The sequence below is a fragment of the Callithrix jacchus genome, chromosome 6 (genome assembly GCF_049354715.1).
Source record: "Callithrix jacchus isolate 240 chromosome 6, calJac240_pri, whole genome shotgun sequence".
NCBI classification, from domain to species: domain Eukaryota; kingdom Metazoa; phylum Chordata; class Mammalia; order Primates; family Cebidae; genus Callithrix; species Callithrix jacchus.
In genome coordinates this window covers 123,035,890-123,052,810 of record NC_133507.1, presented here as the reverse complement: position 1 = coordinate 123,052,810, position 16,921 = coordinate 123,035,890, and the positions used below count along the sequence as shown (strand labels likewise).

Below are 16,921 nucleotides of genomic sequence, written 5' to 3'. Positions count from 1 at the left end.
GTTTCTTCAGGTGTTCACGAGTCAATAAGGGGAAATGTCAGAACTTGGCAGACGTTCCCACATGCTTGCCATTCTAATATTCACACTTTTCCACTTCAGATGCTGTCCAAAAGGAAACTAATCCTGAAATTCCTGGTTTTCATGGCAAATAACCCCTGATAAATGTCCTTTGGCTCTCAGCATACTGCTACAACCTAGGGAGGGAAAGCATTGTTCAGGATTTCTACCTTCATGAAAATAGAGATGGACTGAAACAATTCTTTCATTTTGTGGGGAATTTCTGTGCCACTCCTGCACTGGGATTTAGGCTGTCCTTCCACTCTCCACATATTTCCCTGTCCCAGGCTTTATGCTTTAATTGTCTTCTTTAGAGGGCAGACAATAAGAACTGGCATCTTCCAGATCAAAGGGGAAACAGAATATTTTTTAAAGTGACAACTCTGTTATCCTGCAACCAGAGTAAAACCAGAATAATAAAATGATATAAAGATAAGCCCCTAAATAATTTTATACTGAAATGCCACCAGAGAGCAAAATTCCTTGCATAATGATGGCAGAGAAACTCTCCGTACAAATCACTCACAGGAGCATGCTGGTTTTTGCACAATTCTCATGCCTGGGGCAGCCCTCCTCAGGGATGGAGTTTATGTCCTTGCAGGTTGGGAACTGTGATTACCCACTGGTGTGCTCTGTCTGCAAAGGAGGCTCTTAAGAAAGGCTCATTGCCAAGGGCAATGAAAAAGCAGGCTGGCACTGCCAGGCCAAGGGACTGCATCCCTTAGTAGAAAATGTGCCAGTGGTGAGGGTCACTGTCACGAAGGTGTGCAAACCAGCCCTGGCTGCTTCTGTCTCTTCCTCTATCTTTCTTTCCTGGTAGCTTTGCTTTTCCTATCTATTTGTCCCTTGTTCCCAACTGTCCATCTGTCTCTATGCATATTCCTATACCACCCTGCCACACACATACACAAGCACGCACACACATGCACGTGCACATGAGTGCATCAGCACACACACACAGAGGCACACACACACCCAGTCTTGCCCCCCCTTCCCCTGTCTCTTGGCACCGGCCCTTTCATCTTCTCCCTTGGGGATTCGAGATGTCGCTGCAGGAAATGCTTGTCCGCCGAGGCAGCAGCAGCAGAGCCCTGTGGCTTTGACAAACCTCATTTAATTGGGAGGAAGCCAGGAGAATTTGAAAGAACTGAAACATCCACGAAACTCCTTTTATCAGGCATAATTTAAACTCTGCATGGAAAAACCCCTATATGTATAAAGAAAAGTCAACTTCCCTCCTGCTGTGAGCACTCCTGGTCTCCCCCCCAGTGCAGGCAGTCTCCTGTAAGATTCCATCTTTTCATTTCTCTAAAAGTGTCAAAGTAGATTTGGGCTCTGTGACTGGTGAACAGGGAAGGAATACAGATCGTTCTCTCTCTCTCTCTCACACCCACACACACACATATACCCACAACCCTAGATATCCATGCACCCCTCTGTTGGTGGCTTTGCTTTTGGATCAGCCAGGAAAATCAAAACCCAGGTTTCTAAGAACACATCAGTTTGACAGTGATTGTTTCTTCCTAATCACCCTGCATCAGGCAAAAGCTGGTCCCTAGAAAACTTTGAAAATCTCCAGCAATTCTCAGCATGTGGAATAATAGATGCTAAAGGAGGGCCAATGGGGGGAAGTTTCTTTAAGTGAAGAGAAGGGAGTGTGTGTGTGTGTGTGTGTGTGTGTAAATCCAAGTGTGTACACTTGCATGAAGTAGTAGAGTTATAAGTCCCAAGCCTAAGAGGAGAAAGCTAAAAAGGAACAATCTAGAGGCTCGGACTGGGAAGAGGGGATTGGGATGGGAGTGACTGGGAAGGAATGGGGCCAAAGTGGGGACAGAGGTACCGGGAAGGGAGTGAGAAGTGTGGATGTGTCTGCAACGTCTTTTATTTCACCCACATGCTAACCCCTGCCTGTCCCCTCCTTCCAAATTCGACTTTAGATTCACCTCCAGTCTAATCCATCTCATTTCAATTATTTTTGTTTCTCCAAAGAATTGTCTTTAACACATACATAGTCTCTGCACATCTGTAGTTGATTACGCACAGATTTTCAGCTGTTTAGATATGATTTGTGCTGATATGTGTGTGAGGGTGCCCTGTTTCCTTTTCCTCACCCTATTTTCCTCCCACTTCATAAGATCCTGGAGGCCAAGGACAAGTCTCTTGTTTTCCTCAACTTTTTATAGCATTTAATATGTTCTTGACACTTAATGGCAACTTAATAAATACTAATGACTGACTCTTTCTGCAGGGTTAAGTAAGACATTAACCCCAGTTGTATGATTATGGTTATTTTTGGAGATCCTAAATGACTCACTTTAGTCATGAAATAGAATGCCTCAACAAGTCCCAAACTCATTGCTTTGTACTGCTGTAGGATGATGTCCCAGGCAGAAGGGAGTTGTCTGTGAACCCTGACAAGACAGGCCAGGCATTTCCACTCCTCATGGACAGTAGCTCCTCACCCTGTCCCCATCCTTAGCCCACCGCACCCTGTCACCAATCCCCCACACCCATTCCAGTGTCCTTATCCCAGTGCCAGCCCTCAGGCCCTCCCTTCTAAGCATTCTTTTCTCTGGCTTAGGACTTCTAAAACCAACCCCGGCTGCTTCTATCTTCTATTTTCCCCTCCTGGTTGCTTTGCTTTTCCTGTCTACTTGTCTCTTGTTCCTAAAACTATTTTTAGCTGAATGGTGGATTTTTTCAAAGAAACCCAACCTAAGGATAGTCACCATGACCACTGCCCACATCCTCCTGTAGCCCTTCCTGGTCATAGTCTGAGAAACATGAGGGGAGTTCCAACCACATGATCCCTCAGCAGATTTCAGATTTGGAAGATGACTTCAGGCCCAGGCAGCAAAGGCTGATTTCAGGGTAACTTGTGTTTGTAGGGGTGGACAGCCTGGGAAGATGCTTCCCTTTCCCCAGCACCCCAGCCCAGCACTGCCTTCCACAGCTTGGTATTACCAATCAAGAAAGGCCCAGCTCCCTCTCAGGACATATCCACTTCACCTATCATCTTATTCTGGCGGAAAGAGAGAAGGGTCTTGATAGAAACACTGGTGTGGCTTCCTGGCAGATGGTAGCTAAAGCAAACAACTCAGGGACAGCTTCCATCTCATCCAATTTCTGAGTGTAAGTGTGTACCTCTGAAGTGTTTGGACCACTACAAAGAGGTCCTTGTAACCTGCCCCATCAGTGCTCCAGAGTTTGAGAGAAGCTCATGCAAAACTCGGACAAGATTGGGTTCCATCTTGCTTCTCCCAGGCAAATGGATCTCTAACTTCACTCCTGGGTGCAAATGTTGTGATTCTCCAGTGCTGAGGCAAACGACTTAGGTTTTAGAAGTCCTAAGCCAGAGAAAAGAATGTTTAGAAGGGAGGGCCTGAGGCAAACTACTTAAGAACCAAGACTTACACACACTCACGCATATGCATGCACCCCCTCGCTCACCGTCAGGAAGCTGGTACAGCTGAGATGGGAGGGCACTAAAATAATCATGCTCAAGTGCTTCCTGGGCGGAGACACGGTCTCTGGGAAAGCCTTTCAGCATCTGGGAGGCCAGGTCTTCAGCTTCAGGAACTCTGCCCAGCCTGGAAAAGTGGGAGAGAAAAATAGAGTTTCTCCAGCAGCCTCCCTTCTGAAAGAAAAAGGGGAGAAAAACAAAAAGTAAAGAAAAGGAGATGGCTAGACTTAGAAGAATGCTTTAGGTAGAATTTTCCTGGAATTGCTAAAGTTGATGGCAAATGGAAAAGTAACCCCATACTAAACTCTTACTGACTGTCCTGTTCCTAAGTTGAAGGATAAAAATCTCTGCGTTCTGTCGCTCAGCTCCCTTGCCTTCCACTGTGTGTGTGGGCATTATGTACACATAAAAGATACAGAAATATAATTATAGAAACAGAAATATATAATCTAGGATTCTTTTTGGAGGAACACTGCAGCCCTAACCAAGCAGAAAGGCCTGATTCAAAGTATGTTTGAACTCTGGGAGGCCAAGATGGGCAGATCAGGCCAGGAATTCAAGACCAGACTGGACAACATGGTGAAACCCTGTCTCTATAAAAACATAAAAATTAGCTGGGTGTGGTGGCATGCGCCTGTAATCCCAGCTACTCAGGAGGCTGAGGCATGTGAATCTCCTGAGCCTGGGAGGCAGAGGCAGCAGTGAGCTAATATTGCACCACTGCATGCCAGCCTGGGTGACAGAGCAAGACTCTGTCTCAAACAAACAAAAAACAAAATATGTTCGAGGCTCTGAACTCCAAGTGTGGCAAGCATAGAATTCCGGAGGGGGAAAAGCACAGAATTCTAAAGAGGTGATTCCGGAGGGTGAAGCTTGGGTAGAAAATATACTTGTTTGTAGCATTTCTGAAGCTCAGCCAGGCTTATTAGGAAGCTCTCTTGGTTCCCCTGAGATGGAGCAGAGGAAGAGAGATAATTATGTACCTAAATCACAGTAAGGACAAATCTTCAAGTTGACCTTATGTTGAAATATATATCTGGAGATGAGCAAATTTATTTATTGAGCAACTACTATGTGCTAGTAAGTAATTGGCTTTGGCAGATATAGGATAAGACTTCTGGTAGCTTAGGTAGAGGAGTCAGCTGTTTATCAAATAATCATACAGATGTCTAAGTACAACTGTGAAGAAAAGAATCCTACTATGGTCTGACTATTTGTATCTCTCCAAAATTCAAATTTATGTCAAAACCTAATCACCAAAGTGATAATATTCGAAAGTGGGACCTTTGGGAGGTAATTAAGTTGTAAAGGAGGCTTGAGAGAGCCCGTTTGCCCTTTCTGCCTTGTGAAGACACAGTGAGAAGACGCTGTCCGTGAAGCAGAGAGCCTTCGCCCAACACCTAAGTTGCTGCCACCTTGATCTTGGTTTTCCCAAGCTCCATAGCCGTGGGAAATACGTTTCTATTGCTTGGCAATTACCCAGTTAAGGTATTTTGTTATAGCAGCCAAGGTATAATATTTTGGTTCCCCTGAGATGGAGCAGAGGCAGAGAGAGAATTAAGTACCTAAATCACAGTAAGGACAAATCCTCAAGTTTACCTATGTTAAGGATTAAGGTAGCCTCAATACCTGACCTAGAATGGGAGGGGGTTGTCAGGAAAGGATTTCTTGAGGAAGTGGCATTTGAGCTGAGAGTAGAGGAATGGAGGGCAGGCAAGAGGCAGGCCTTGCTGACAGGGATCTGTGGTACCCATACAGACCCTAGAGAGGGAGGGAGAAGCAGGAGTTTAAAGAAGGGAATCAAGGCCAGTTGGCTGGCTCAGGACAAAAGTGGAGAGAGAGGCCTGATGTGCAGCTGGGGAGGGTGGCTTGTGGGGCTTCTTGTTTCCTATTTACTTACAATGCTCGAAAGTCTTTGTTATTCTAATGCCAATCATTTACATTGACCCAGCTCCACGACCCACACATAGGTTTACATCTGGAAAGCCATAAGAGGGAAAACTGTGCATATCCCAGAGGGATGCATCTATCAGCTGATCATGGGACTGATGACTGACATTCAGAATTAAGTTGTACGGCCATGAAACACCACTGCAATGCCTCAATTAAGCAGACATAGATAGACTTACTTAATGTCAGATATACCTACTGACTTAAAGCAAGAAAGATCAGATATTCTCTCCCTTCCAGGTGCCATGATGCAGGGATGCTAGAGGTCCTGGTCCAGAACTGTAATTTACCTAATTTTTGCATAAGATTTGCATTGAAAAATTTGGAGCTATTTGATTCCCAAGACATGAAACTGTTTCTGCACACAGATAACTATCTTCAAACTCAGGATTTCTTCATAGACAAGATAAGAAGAAATCTGCAAATTTCCAAATCCTTGCAAATTTCCAGGCTAGTTAGGAGAAAAAGAAATAGGGTAGAAGGCTACTCATTTGCTGTGGCCTGAAGAAGGACTGGCAAATATATATTCCTCATCCAGGGTATCCTGTCCAGGCAGAGGTTTTTAGGGCCTATGAAATGGAGGTTTGAAGAGGATGTTAGTACAAATCACTAGAGCCTAGGATCTGTCTGGAAGGAGACTTAGAGGAAATCTCACGAACAAATTTTAGCTGGTCCACCCATACTACTGGGTGGTGAGGTGAAGCCTGTGACAAAATTGGGCCCTGAATCCACTTTCTGCAGCCTTCACACTTTCTGGTTAAATATGAATTTCTGGGCATGGGGAGAGCGGGTAGGTGGTGGGGAGCAATGCATCTATCAACTTCCACCTCCACAGTCCCACCCCAATCAGCGATGTGTTCTCTCTCATGCTCTTCCCACATTAACCCATAACAGGTGGCTCCTGAACTGCCCTGTAGGGGGGGCTGAGGGACTGCTATCTGATTGGACAGGGAAGCCTAGGAAACCGGTTTTAAACTTGTGTTAGCATGGCAGGTATATTGTTTTTACTTAGACTGGGTCGAGTGTCTAGGGAAACCAAGAAAGGCTAATGGAGCTTCTAGGGTATTAAAGGCACCCCTTTTCTTATAAGAACAGGTTATTTGGCCAGGTGTCATAGCTCATGTCTGTAATCCCAACACTTTGGGAGGCCGAGATGGGAGGATTGCTTAAGCCCGGGAGTTTGAGACCAGCCTGGGCAACATTGTGAAAACCCATCTCTACCAAGAAATACAAAAATTAGCTGGGTATGTAGCATGCGCCTGTAGTCCCAGCTACTCAGGGGGCTGAGGTGGGAGAGTCACCTAAGCCCAGGAGGTCGAGGTTGCAGTGAGCCATGATCATGCTACTGCACTCTAGCCTGGTGACAGAGCCAGCCCCTGCCTTAAAAAAATAAAATAAGAACATATTTTTTTAACCAGGTGAATGAGTAAAAGAAAAGTAGGTACTAATCAGTGATATAAGAACCTCTTTTTTAGGACTTTCTATCTCAACCAACAGAGCCTACCCTTATCCTTGCCACAGGGTTGTTTCAGGGCTTCTGGTAGTTTCCAGACTTGTTCCAGTCTCAGTCTCTGAACTATGACTGCTGCACATCGCTTCTCCTTTGCCGGCAGAGGTGGTAACAGGGCAAAGTGGGCAGACGAAGGCTCTTCCTCCCAAAAGCCAAGTGTGTGTTGGTCTCCCCTGTACAAGCCAACGCCACCCACATGAATGCAAGCCTTCACTGGCAGCAGCGGTAGCCAGACCATTAGGATCCGGGCCTTTGCCAAGCGCCCCAGTGATCACCATCTTGCTAGTGCACATTACGCTCTTTCTGCGGGGCTGAGAAAAAGAGTCCCGGTAAACAAATGTTGCTTTTTGGGCACAAATGTTGATTTACTGACCTCTTCTGTGTTTGTATCGTTATGCTTTTTCCTATCATCTACGGCCCAATTGTCTTTACCGTCTAAGTCCTACACATCGCCACCACTAACTCCCACTGGAATAATTATCCACTGGTTACAACCGCTACTTTGAAAACAAACATTGGCATAAAAAATGAACATCACAAATGTTAATTTGCCTACCAGCCCCTTTCCGTGTAAGCTAAATGTAAATTCAAGCTGTTAAATTTGTGACGTTAACTACTGAACATGCCAGGAGTATCTTGCAGAGGTACAAAAACCCACCCACTCAATTAATAAGAATCTGCTATTAAAGATAAAGAATCCTGTGATAAACCACTCCTTCTAGTAACATTTCAAGAGGTGAGAAGTGTTCCAATGCCAAAATAATTCATAGTTATTGTAGAGCACTTAGAAAACGCAGAGAAGGAAAATTATGACTATCCCACCACTCTGAGATAATCCCCTTATACTCAGAGATAATCACCATTGCTTGAGGTCTTTGTTTTCTTCAGTCCTTTATTTTTAGACAGCTATAGTTTTTGTTTTACAAAAAAAAAAAAAGGGATCATACTATACATACTCTTATAACCTACTTTTTCCATTTAATTCCCTTGATCATCTTCCCATAACTTTGAACCACTTTCTAGGACATAATTTTACTGGCTCTTAGCGTTCCATTATGTAGGCATACCATAAATTTACATAGCTAGACTCCTGTCTGAGTTGTTTCTTTTACTGTTGGGATGGAGATAGTACTGTTAAAATCATGCTGTAACAAATACTCTCAAAGAGAAATCTTTGTGTGTTTGTGTAATATTTCCTTAGGACAAATTCTTAGAGTTGATAATTCCTCAGTCGGAAGGATATATACCACATGTTAAACTATTTGATTCATACTATCCACTAGAAAAGCTATAGATTCACACTATCAGCTAGAAAAGCTATAGATTCGCACTATCAGCTAGAAAAGCTGCACCAATTCCCATTTCCACCAGTAGCGTAGGAGAGTGCTCATCCCTGTGGGCAAGAACAATAAATTCATTCCAGCCCACCTGAATTCCCACGGGCCCCATTGCTCATAAAAGTCATAAAAAGAATTAAAATTTTATATCAATCCTAAAAGATGTGCTGGAGGCCAGGACAGCTACATGTAATTTTAAAAGTCCAGAAAAGAAACACAAACAATAAGAAAAAAATGAAAATAGAGCTTTGTGACTGTGTAAATCACCATCTACTAACCTATCACTCCACACTTCTAAAATCTGGTTGTTCTCAGGGGTCTGGTACAGCAGTTTTGATTTCCTAGCACAGCCTGGCTCTGAATATAAAAGTCTCCCACTCACAGCACTGCCATTTACTTCCGAGGTGCAGGACAGGCTGGCCACCGTGAGCTCAACTGGGTTCTTTGTTTTTCCCCCTAGACCTACAGGAAGAGGAACAGGGCAGGGATAGAGTTGGTACTTTCTAATGTTCTCAGTTTGGGATGTTGTAGATGCCCACAGTAAGAAATACATCCAATACTAGGAAGAAACATTGGAGAAGCTGTCCTACAATTTGCCAATCAATCTAAAAAGTGAGTGCCTACCGACTAGTCCCATACTAACGAGATCACCACCAAACCTCAAGCCAGCCCCTGGGATTCGTCTACAGGCCTGTGCACGGTTCCACTGCACCTCTGTAGGGATTGTGTAGAAAAGCCAGTGACACCTCAGCTACTCGTTACTCACCACAGCTGCAACCTGATTCAACAGACAAAACATCCATAGAGGCCTGGGTAACAGATGAATCCTGGCTCTAACTTAGCTGGACTAATTTGGTCAAGTTACTTAACTTCTCTCAGCCTCAGTTTCCTCCTCTTTGACCCGGGAATGACATTTGTAAGGATTAGATGTAATAATATATGTAGCACCCTGCTAGGTACGTGGTATATATCGCATCTAATGTTAACCCTTTCATAGACCCCTTCCCAGAGCCAAGAATTTTCCCATGTGATAATCTAGGCTAACGCTGGCCAATGGAATTTTCCATGATGATGGAGATATTCTATTTTTGCTCTGTCCAATATCATAGTCACTACTCGAATGTGGCTACTGAGTCCTTGGAATGCAGCTAGTGCAGTAAAACTGAATTTTAAATGTAATTTAAGTAAATTAAAAGTTAAATAGCCACATGTGGCTAGTGGCTACATACCTGTAGACATTACTTCCTTTTTTTTTTGAGACAGAGTCTCACTCTGTCTCCCAGGCTGGAGTGCAGTGGCCTGATCTTGGCTCACTGCAACCTCTGCCTCCTGGGTTCAAGCGATTCTCCTGCCTCAGCCTCCTGAGTAGCTGGGACCACAAGCATGGGCCACCGCCCCTGGCTAATTTTTGTATTTTTAGTAGCGACAGGGTTTCACCATGTTGGCCAATCTGGTCTTGAACTGCTGACCTCAGGTGATCTGCCAGCCTCATCCTCCCAAAGTACTGGGATTACCGGGGTAAACCATGAGGCCTGGTCTAGATATTACCTCCTGTGTTAAGGATATGAGCAGAGAAGCCAGAAGTCTGCGAAAAAGTGAATACATATTGCTGGGGGCCAAGGGAAGGGGCAGAGGCCAGGGGTGCTGGATGGTCAGAAAAGCCAGAGACATTTAGAGAATTCAAGTCTTGCTCAGCCTTAGAAAGAAAGGCTGGTGGGGTGATAGCAGGAGGCTCGTGGCACTGTCTTCTGCCATGGGACAGTCGCAGGAGCAGCTGCAGGAGCAGCATGGAGTATTAATGTGGTTCTCAGGTTGGGAGTTGACATTTACTTTGGAAGCTGATAGTGACATCAAAGAAAGCCACAGGGCAGTGTTAAAATCCACAGGTCTCTAGGCAGAGGGGAGGGAGCCTAACTACACTGACAAAAGAACATGTGCACATCTTGAATGAAGTGATAAACGGCAGTTCCCTAGAACCTGTCTCCAAAATAAGGGGGAGTTTCAGAGTCGCTTATTTTCAAACACCTGTCCCCCAATGAAAGATCCTCTGGTGGTCCATAGCTCTATGTTCCCAACCTATTTTGCTCTTTGTTCCCTGATATTTACTCTATGTGGAGGCATTTTAAGGGATATGAACACTAAGAACGAAGAATTCAAACAACTTTTGGTGAAGTTAAATTCTATCATATTTTCAGGGAAAAACAATGTTCAAATGTTCAGTCAGGATCTTGGCCGGTGAAACTCTTCCACTTCTCTCCACCTGCAAGAGTGTGTTTTTCTTTGACATTTGAGCTCGTTTCCCCTGTCTCTGATGTTTTCCTCACTGCCCTTTTTGCCTCCTCACTGAAGCAAAAAGAACAGAGCCTCGGCTAATTACTCTCAGATCAAATAATACTGGTTATTGTAATTGGTCATTGTCCGAAAACACTGAGTTCTTCTTAGCCCGGAGGTTGCCTGGCACAGCTTAGTTAGCTAACTATTCCCGGAATGTCTCTATTATCTGTTTTACTTTGCAAAAGAAACTAGGGATTTGTTGAAAGCTGGTAATAAAAGTCTGCCCTGGTCTGAGCCGAGACTGCGTAGAGAGGGCCTGGGAAAGCATGACCCCCATGAATCAAGTTGCCCCCCCTCCAATAGCCACTCAATGATGTTATTTGGTTTCTCTGTGCCAGAGAATAATAAACCCACTAGGTTTTCTTGCAGGCCAACACTCCCTCGTTCTCAGGGCCTGGGGCATGGCTGAGGGACACAAAACAATTTTAATGACCAAACTCGCTGAAAGTAAAATGGTTCATAGAGAAAAACTAACAGACTGGCAGGGGTCTGACTCTCCTAGAGGCATCTTCCTACAGATTAGAGCCCCCATATGGAAGTGCTTGGGGGCTGCCATTCAGCGGACTGAGATCCAGGAAACATCTTTCCAATCCTGCTTAAAGATACCTTCCGGAGGTAGTACTCACCTGTTCCAGACAACGTGAAGGCTTGGAGGCTTAGGCAGTGGGAACCATTCTGGAAAGCATACAGAGGGCATTAAAAAATAAAATTAACCCGAAAACCCTGTTGCCAAATATATTGTTAAAATTCTAAACGCTCTTCTTGGCTTGGTGGAAAAAAAGGATTCAGGTATCAGGTAGGCTACCATGATTTTTAAAGCCTCATCTCCTGCTGAATTTTTATGATTTGGCGAAAGGTCACTATTATGGGTTGAATTATGTGCTCCCAAAATTGACAGGTTGAAGTCCTAACCCCAACTACCTTAGAATATGAGCTTATATGAAAATAGGGTCATTGCAGATGTAATTAGTTAAGATGAAATCATTAGGGTGGGCTCTAATGTGATTTGACTCACGTCCTCCTAAAAAAGCAAAATGTGGGCCCAGAAATAGACATACACCAGCAAAGGTGAGGTGAGGGGGTTCTCCCTTATACCCCTCCCAAGGAAGCAACCCTGCCCACACCTCAGTTTCAGACTTCCCCATCTCCAGAACTGTCAGAGAATACATTTCTGTTGCTTAAGCCACCCAGTTTGTGACTTTGTTACAACTCTAGCAAACTCATACAGTCAACATATGTAGTAAAGTCAACAAACATTTGTTTAAAATATACTGTGTGCACAGCATGACCAAGTGCTGGGAAGAATACAAAACAGATCAAAAGAAACCCCACTACCTCTGCAGAGGTTACAATTCATTTGGGAGAACAAGAATATGCACATGAAATGTGATGAATAATGAGGCAGTCTTATAGGCTCACAAGTGGTTAAAAAAAAGTCGAGGGAGCCAGGTGTGGTGGCTCATTCCTGTAATTCCAGCACTTTGGGAGGCCCAGGCTGGAGAATCAGTTGAGACCAGGAATTCGAGACCAACCTGGACAACACAGTGAGATCCTATCTCTACAACAACTACCGAGCCTGATGGTACATGCTCATGGTTGCAGCTACTTGAGAGGGTGAGGTGGGAGGATCACCTGAGCCTGGGAGGGTGAGGCTGCAGTGAGCTGTTATTGTGCTATTGCACAATCTGGGAGACAGAGTAAGACCCTGCTCAAAGAAATAAATAAAGCAAGCTAATTTTATATGTCACTTGTGGTAAAAATGGAAGTGAATCCTGGCTTGAATATTCCAAAATAGGTGATGATAAAAATTGGAGCACTCTATCACATTTATATTTGGGCATATGTGTTTCTATAATTCTTAGTATTGATACTATTTAACCCAAACCAAAACCATCCTAAAAGGGAATGATTTCTCATTAACCCACAAAATACTAATTGAATGCTGCTTCTATGTAAGGGCTGTAAGAGGAGCTTGGGGGGAGACAAGCTGATGGATGCTCTTTATCAAATTTCCTCTATTGTCCACTCCAAATTGAGAAAAGGATATTTCAACTCTCATTCAAAATGATATTTCTGCCTTATATTTTTCTTAGACCTGAAATGTAATTATTTTGCTTGCTACTTTGTTTAGAGACAGGATCTCACCCAGGCTGGTGAATGCACTGGCATGATCATGGCTCACTGTAGCCTAGAACTCCTGGCCTAAAGTGATCATTCCACCTCAGCCTCCAGCGTAGCTGGGATTACAGGCATGCACCACCACATCTGGCTTTTTAAAAAAAATTTTATTCAGAGATGGGAGTCTCACTTTTTTTTGTCCAGGCTGGTCTCAAACTCCTGGCCTCAAGTGATCCTCCCACCTCAGCTTCCCAAAGTGCTTGGATTACAGGCATGGCCCAATATTCCCGGCTGTTATTTTGGTTTTAAAAATCTCTTCCTCCAGTTCCTATGTAAATGGAATAAACCAAGGCTGTTCCTCACAACAAAGAATTTAATCATGGTTGGGCCAAAATTAACTTGATAATGCTCATGTGTTCATGTTGATATGCACATAGAAAGACCTGGAAGACTACCCACTAGATAGTGGTGGTGGTTACAGGAGCTTATCCTTTCCTTCTTTGCCCATTTTCTCAAACATTTTTGAAATAAAGCATATACAGTATTATTTTGTAATTTCAAAAGGAAATTCAGTGAAAAATTGAATTTATAGTGCTAAGAGTTGTAGAGTGAAAGGAGTGACCAAAGAGAGTGACTTCAGGTGAGTTTTCAAGGTCAGGTGCAATCAAATGTGAACCTCTCAGCTGGCATTCTATAGTACCAGGTGGGCACTAAGGGAAACACTTGTCTGTACAGGCTATTTACTCTCTGTCCAGTATGATTTTGCCTAAGTTCAAGATAACCCGTCAAGATAAGAATATCTGGCACTTGTTTAGTATGTTTCTCTTCTAACCACTTTCTGCTGCCTGTTTACAGCTCTTCCCTGGCCAAACAAAATCAAAGTATTTCCTCATTCGGTCATCTCCCAATTTCAGTCAACATAATGAAATCCATTTCCATCCTTTCCCATTTTCTATTTTTCCCTTCTGAGAGGTCTATGTGCTGTGTTTTTGGCCTTCAATATTTTAAGACTTTAACTTTAGCGGTGTTCTTGTGGCGCGTGGGTTGCTGACTTAGGGTTGGAACACCGACTCTGCTGCTTCAGTTTTGCTGAGATCTCATGCAAGGTACTTTGACCGTGCAATGGCAACCCTCAGTTTTCTTAACGCAAATTGAAGGTGGTATTCACTTCGCAAGGATCCTGAAGCGAATCAATGCAATAATAAGTCCAAAAATGCCTGCTCTGGACCATTAAGCAAAATAAATCCTATCTGCTTTTCCTTCCTCTTTCCCTTCCTTTGAAAAGTGACGGGCAGTATAAACCATGCGTGGCCAGGCACTTGGACCCAGGACCCGAGTGAACCCACGCTATGCCTTTTACCGGCTGTGTGACCTGAAGATATTGCTTAACCTCACTGGGCTTCCGTTTTCCTACCTGCAGAAGGGGGATAGTAACAGTTCCTACTGCACAGGGTTGTGAAACGAGAATGGTAAATACAATATAAATATGTCTTCACTCTTCGTCTCTTTTCTTCCTGCTTCCCGCCCTTTCTGACATAGCTTCCCTCTCTCTCCCCCTCAGGTATTTCTGCCTTCTTGTTAGTTCTCCTTGGAACCTTCTCCAAATGGCTTCCTCTACTAAAATTCTAACCTGCTCCGAGCCCCAGTTCTTCTAAGTCTGACTGGACTTCTTTTGAGTCCTCAGTGTGGGTGAGAGGTGTGTTTCTTAGCTTGGTAGTATGGTAACATGAACACAAGCCCAAGCTCAAATCTCCTTTTCATCATTTAGGAGCTTTGAGACTTTAGGAAAATTGCTTAGCCTCTCTGGTGAAATAATTGAGAAGTTTCCAAATCTGTAAAACAGGAATCATTTTCCAATTGCCGGGGGAATTACATAAGATGAAGCATGTGGTCTGTAGTAGGGGCTCAGTACGTGTTCATTTCATTCCTCTTCTTCTTTTGGTTTGGGTCTTTCATTTTGGACAGGTAAGATGATGGTTCTCTTAGGGAGGTGCATACTGGCATTGCCTGGAAGCCTTTACAAGAAAGCAAGCCCTGAGGTTTGATTTGACTAGTCTGGGAAGGGTCCAGACATTGGTTACTTCTTGTACTGTTATTACAGTTTTTTTTTGTTGTTGTTGTGTGAAAGAGGCTCTCATTCTGTTGCCCAAGCTGGAGTGCAATGGCATGAGCAGGATTATGGTTCACTGCATACTTGACCTCCCTGGCTCAAGCCATTTTCCTGCCTCGGCCTCCTGAGTACCTGGGATCATAGGTGCACACCATCACTTCTGGCTAATTTTTAAATTTTTTTATAGAGACAGGGTCTCTTTATGTTGTTCAGGATGGTCTCAAACTCTGGTAGCCAGCAATCCTCCAGCCATAGCCTCCCAAAGTGTTATGATTACAGGCATGAGCCACCACGCCTGGCCTGTTACTGTCTTCAATGGTCTCCAGAATTTTCTGGTGAGGAACTAAGACAGAGAACCTCTAGTCTAGCAAAGAGAGCAGGGTCTATCACTCACCGGTAACTCAACACACACTTCTCTGAGGCTCATTTCCTCATCTGTAACAACTCAAATGAGGTTGTTGTAAGAATTTAATTAATCAGTGTATATAAACATTGCAAAACATAGTGTCTGACACATACTTAATATATTTGTTCAGGGATGTGAGAGAGGAAGCATGACAAGGGAAAATTCAGCTCTCATAAATTCTGCCAGCAAAGGATGACCTGTAATAGTGTCCCCAGGACTCCAGGAGAAACAGCATTTTGTACTTGAGTGGATGGATTGTGCTGACTCCCTCCCACCTCTATTGTGTAGCTACATTAGCTGAGACAGGAATGGATGTGTCTGGGGTCAGTCAGGGAGCTGCTATGAAGCAGAAGCAAAGCCCCTTGCCTTTTTGTGGCCTGCCCTCTCGCTCATGCAGATAACCTGAGGCTGAATGACCCTGCCTCTCTCCCATTGATTTTTCCCAGTAGGTAGGCTGCAAGCGACCAGTGAGAGAATGATACACAAACAGATAGGCATTTCACACAGCACCATTTCAAGAGGAGTCTGGCTTCTCTGGCTTTAGTTGCCTCTAAAAATAATAGGTCTGGAGGTAGCTTGTTTCCCTTCTCCTTCCAAAGACGAGAGTAAATCATTAGACTCGATTTTTCTCCTTCTTGTCCCTCTGCAGTTCTCTCTAAAAAGAGTTCTCATTTGAGTTTAATTGGAATTCGAGGCAGGAAAAGCAAAGGAAGTTGTAAAAGGAGAATAAAAAAGCAGAGCATTTAAATTTCCAAACTAAGTGGAATGAAATTAAAATGAGGGCAGAACTGTTGCTACCGTAGTAAAAATAGTCCATTTTTCATAAATATTTAATAAAGCCCATTTCACAACGGAATTCAAGTCTGGTAACCTTAGTCAACAGAGATTTGTTGATTGATTGGTAAAACATCTCTCCGCCATTTTGAGTCTCAGCTCAAGGTAAAACATTTTCTAGTTACCACAGTCTTCCCACAGTCGCCCTAAGGTTATCTTATAGTGCTGTCTACTGAACTACACCTCTGGAGTTTCCTGAATACAATGCATTCTTGAGATACCGTATATTTAAATAGTTGATAATGTTGTTGGCCTTATTTCACTATCTTAAGCAGTAACTTGAAAACTGCACTGCCAAAATCTGTAACTTTTTTTCTCCTATCTGCCCTTCACCCTCACCCTAAACACATATGCGCACACACACACACACACACACACACCCTCACAACTGTTTGATTCACTCTTCCTCAGGTAGCTGGCTTGTAAGCTTCCCAGGTCTTCAGCTCAAGGCTTCCCAAGCTTTTTTTTGAGATAGAGTCTTGCTCTGTCACCCAGGCTGCTGTCCAGTGGCACGACCTGGTCTCACTCCAACCTCTGCCTCCCAGGTTCAAGCGATTCTCCTGCCTCAGTCTCCTGAGTAGCTGGGACAATAGGTGTGCACCTGGCTAATTTTTGTATTTTTAGTAGAGACAGGGTTTCGCCATGTTGGCCAGGCTTGTCTTGAACTCCTGATCTCAGGTGATCCACCAGCCTTGGCCTCCCAAAGTGCTGGGATTACAGACGTGAGCCACCGCGCCCAGCCCTTACTGAGCTTTAGAGTCCCCTTTGAGCATCATCAGGACTCTCTAAACACCAGTGTCCT

The 16,921-nt window shown here is 44.0% G+C and overlaps 1 protein-coding gene across 7 annotated transcripts in view; it reads right to left on the bottom strand.

Moving 5' to 3' along the window:
- CDK15 (cyclin dependent kinase 15) overlaps positions 1–16,921 on the bottom strand; it is an 89,965-nt gene that overhangs the window by 12,502 nt on the left and 60,542 nt on the right. For 4 of the 7 annotated variants that reach the window (XR_013519036.1, XM_035305320.3, XM_035305321.3 and 1 more), the window contains exons 11-12: positions 11,278–11,326; positions 3,508–3,647 (exon numbers count right to left, since the gene is read on the bottom strand). The exons of 1 other annotated variant lie outside the window; for it this stretch is intronic. Coding sequence is in view for 3 of the 6 variants with exons in the window: in XM_035305320.3 (XP_035161211.2) it covers positions 3,508–3,647; positions 11,278–11,326 (189 nt within the window). In the remaining 3 variants the exon portion in view is untranslated. The remainder of the gene's footprint in view (positions 1–3,507; positions 3,648–11,277; positions 11,327–16,921) is intronic. 2 more of the 7 variants (XR_013519037.1, XR_013519038.1) reach the window with 1 other exon arrangement.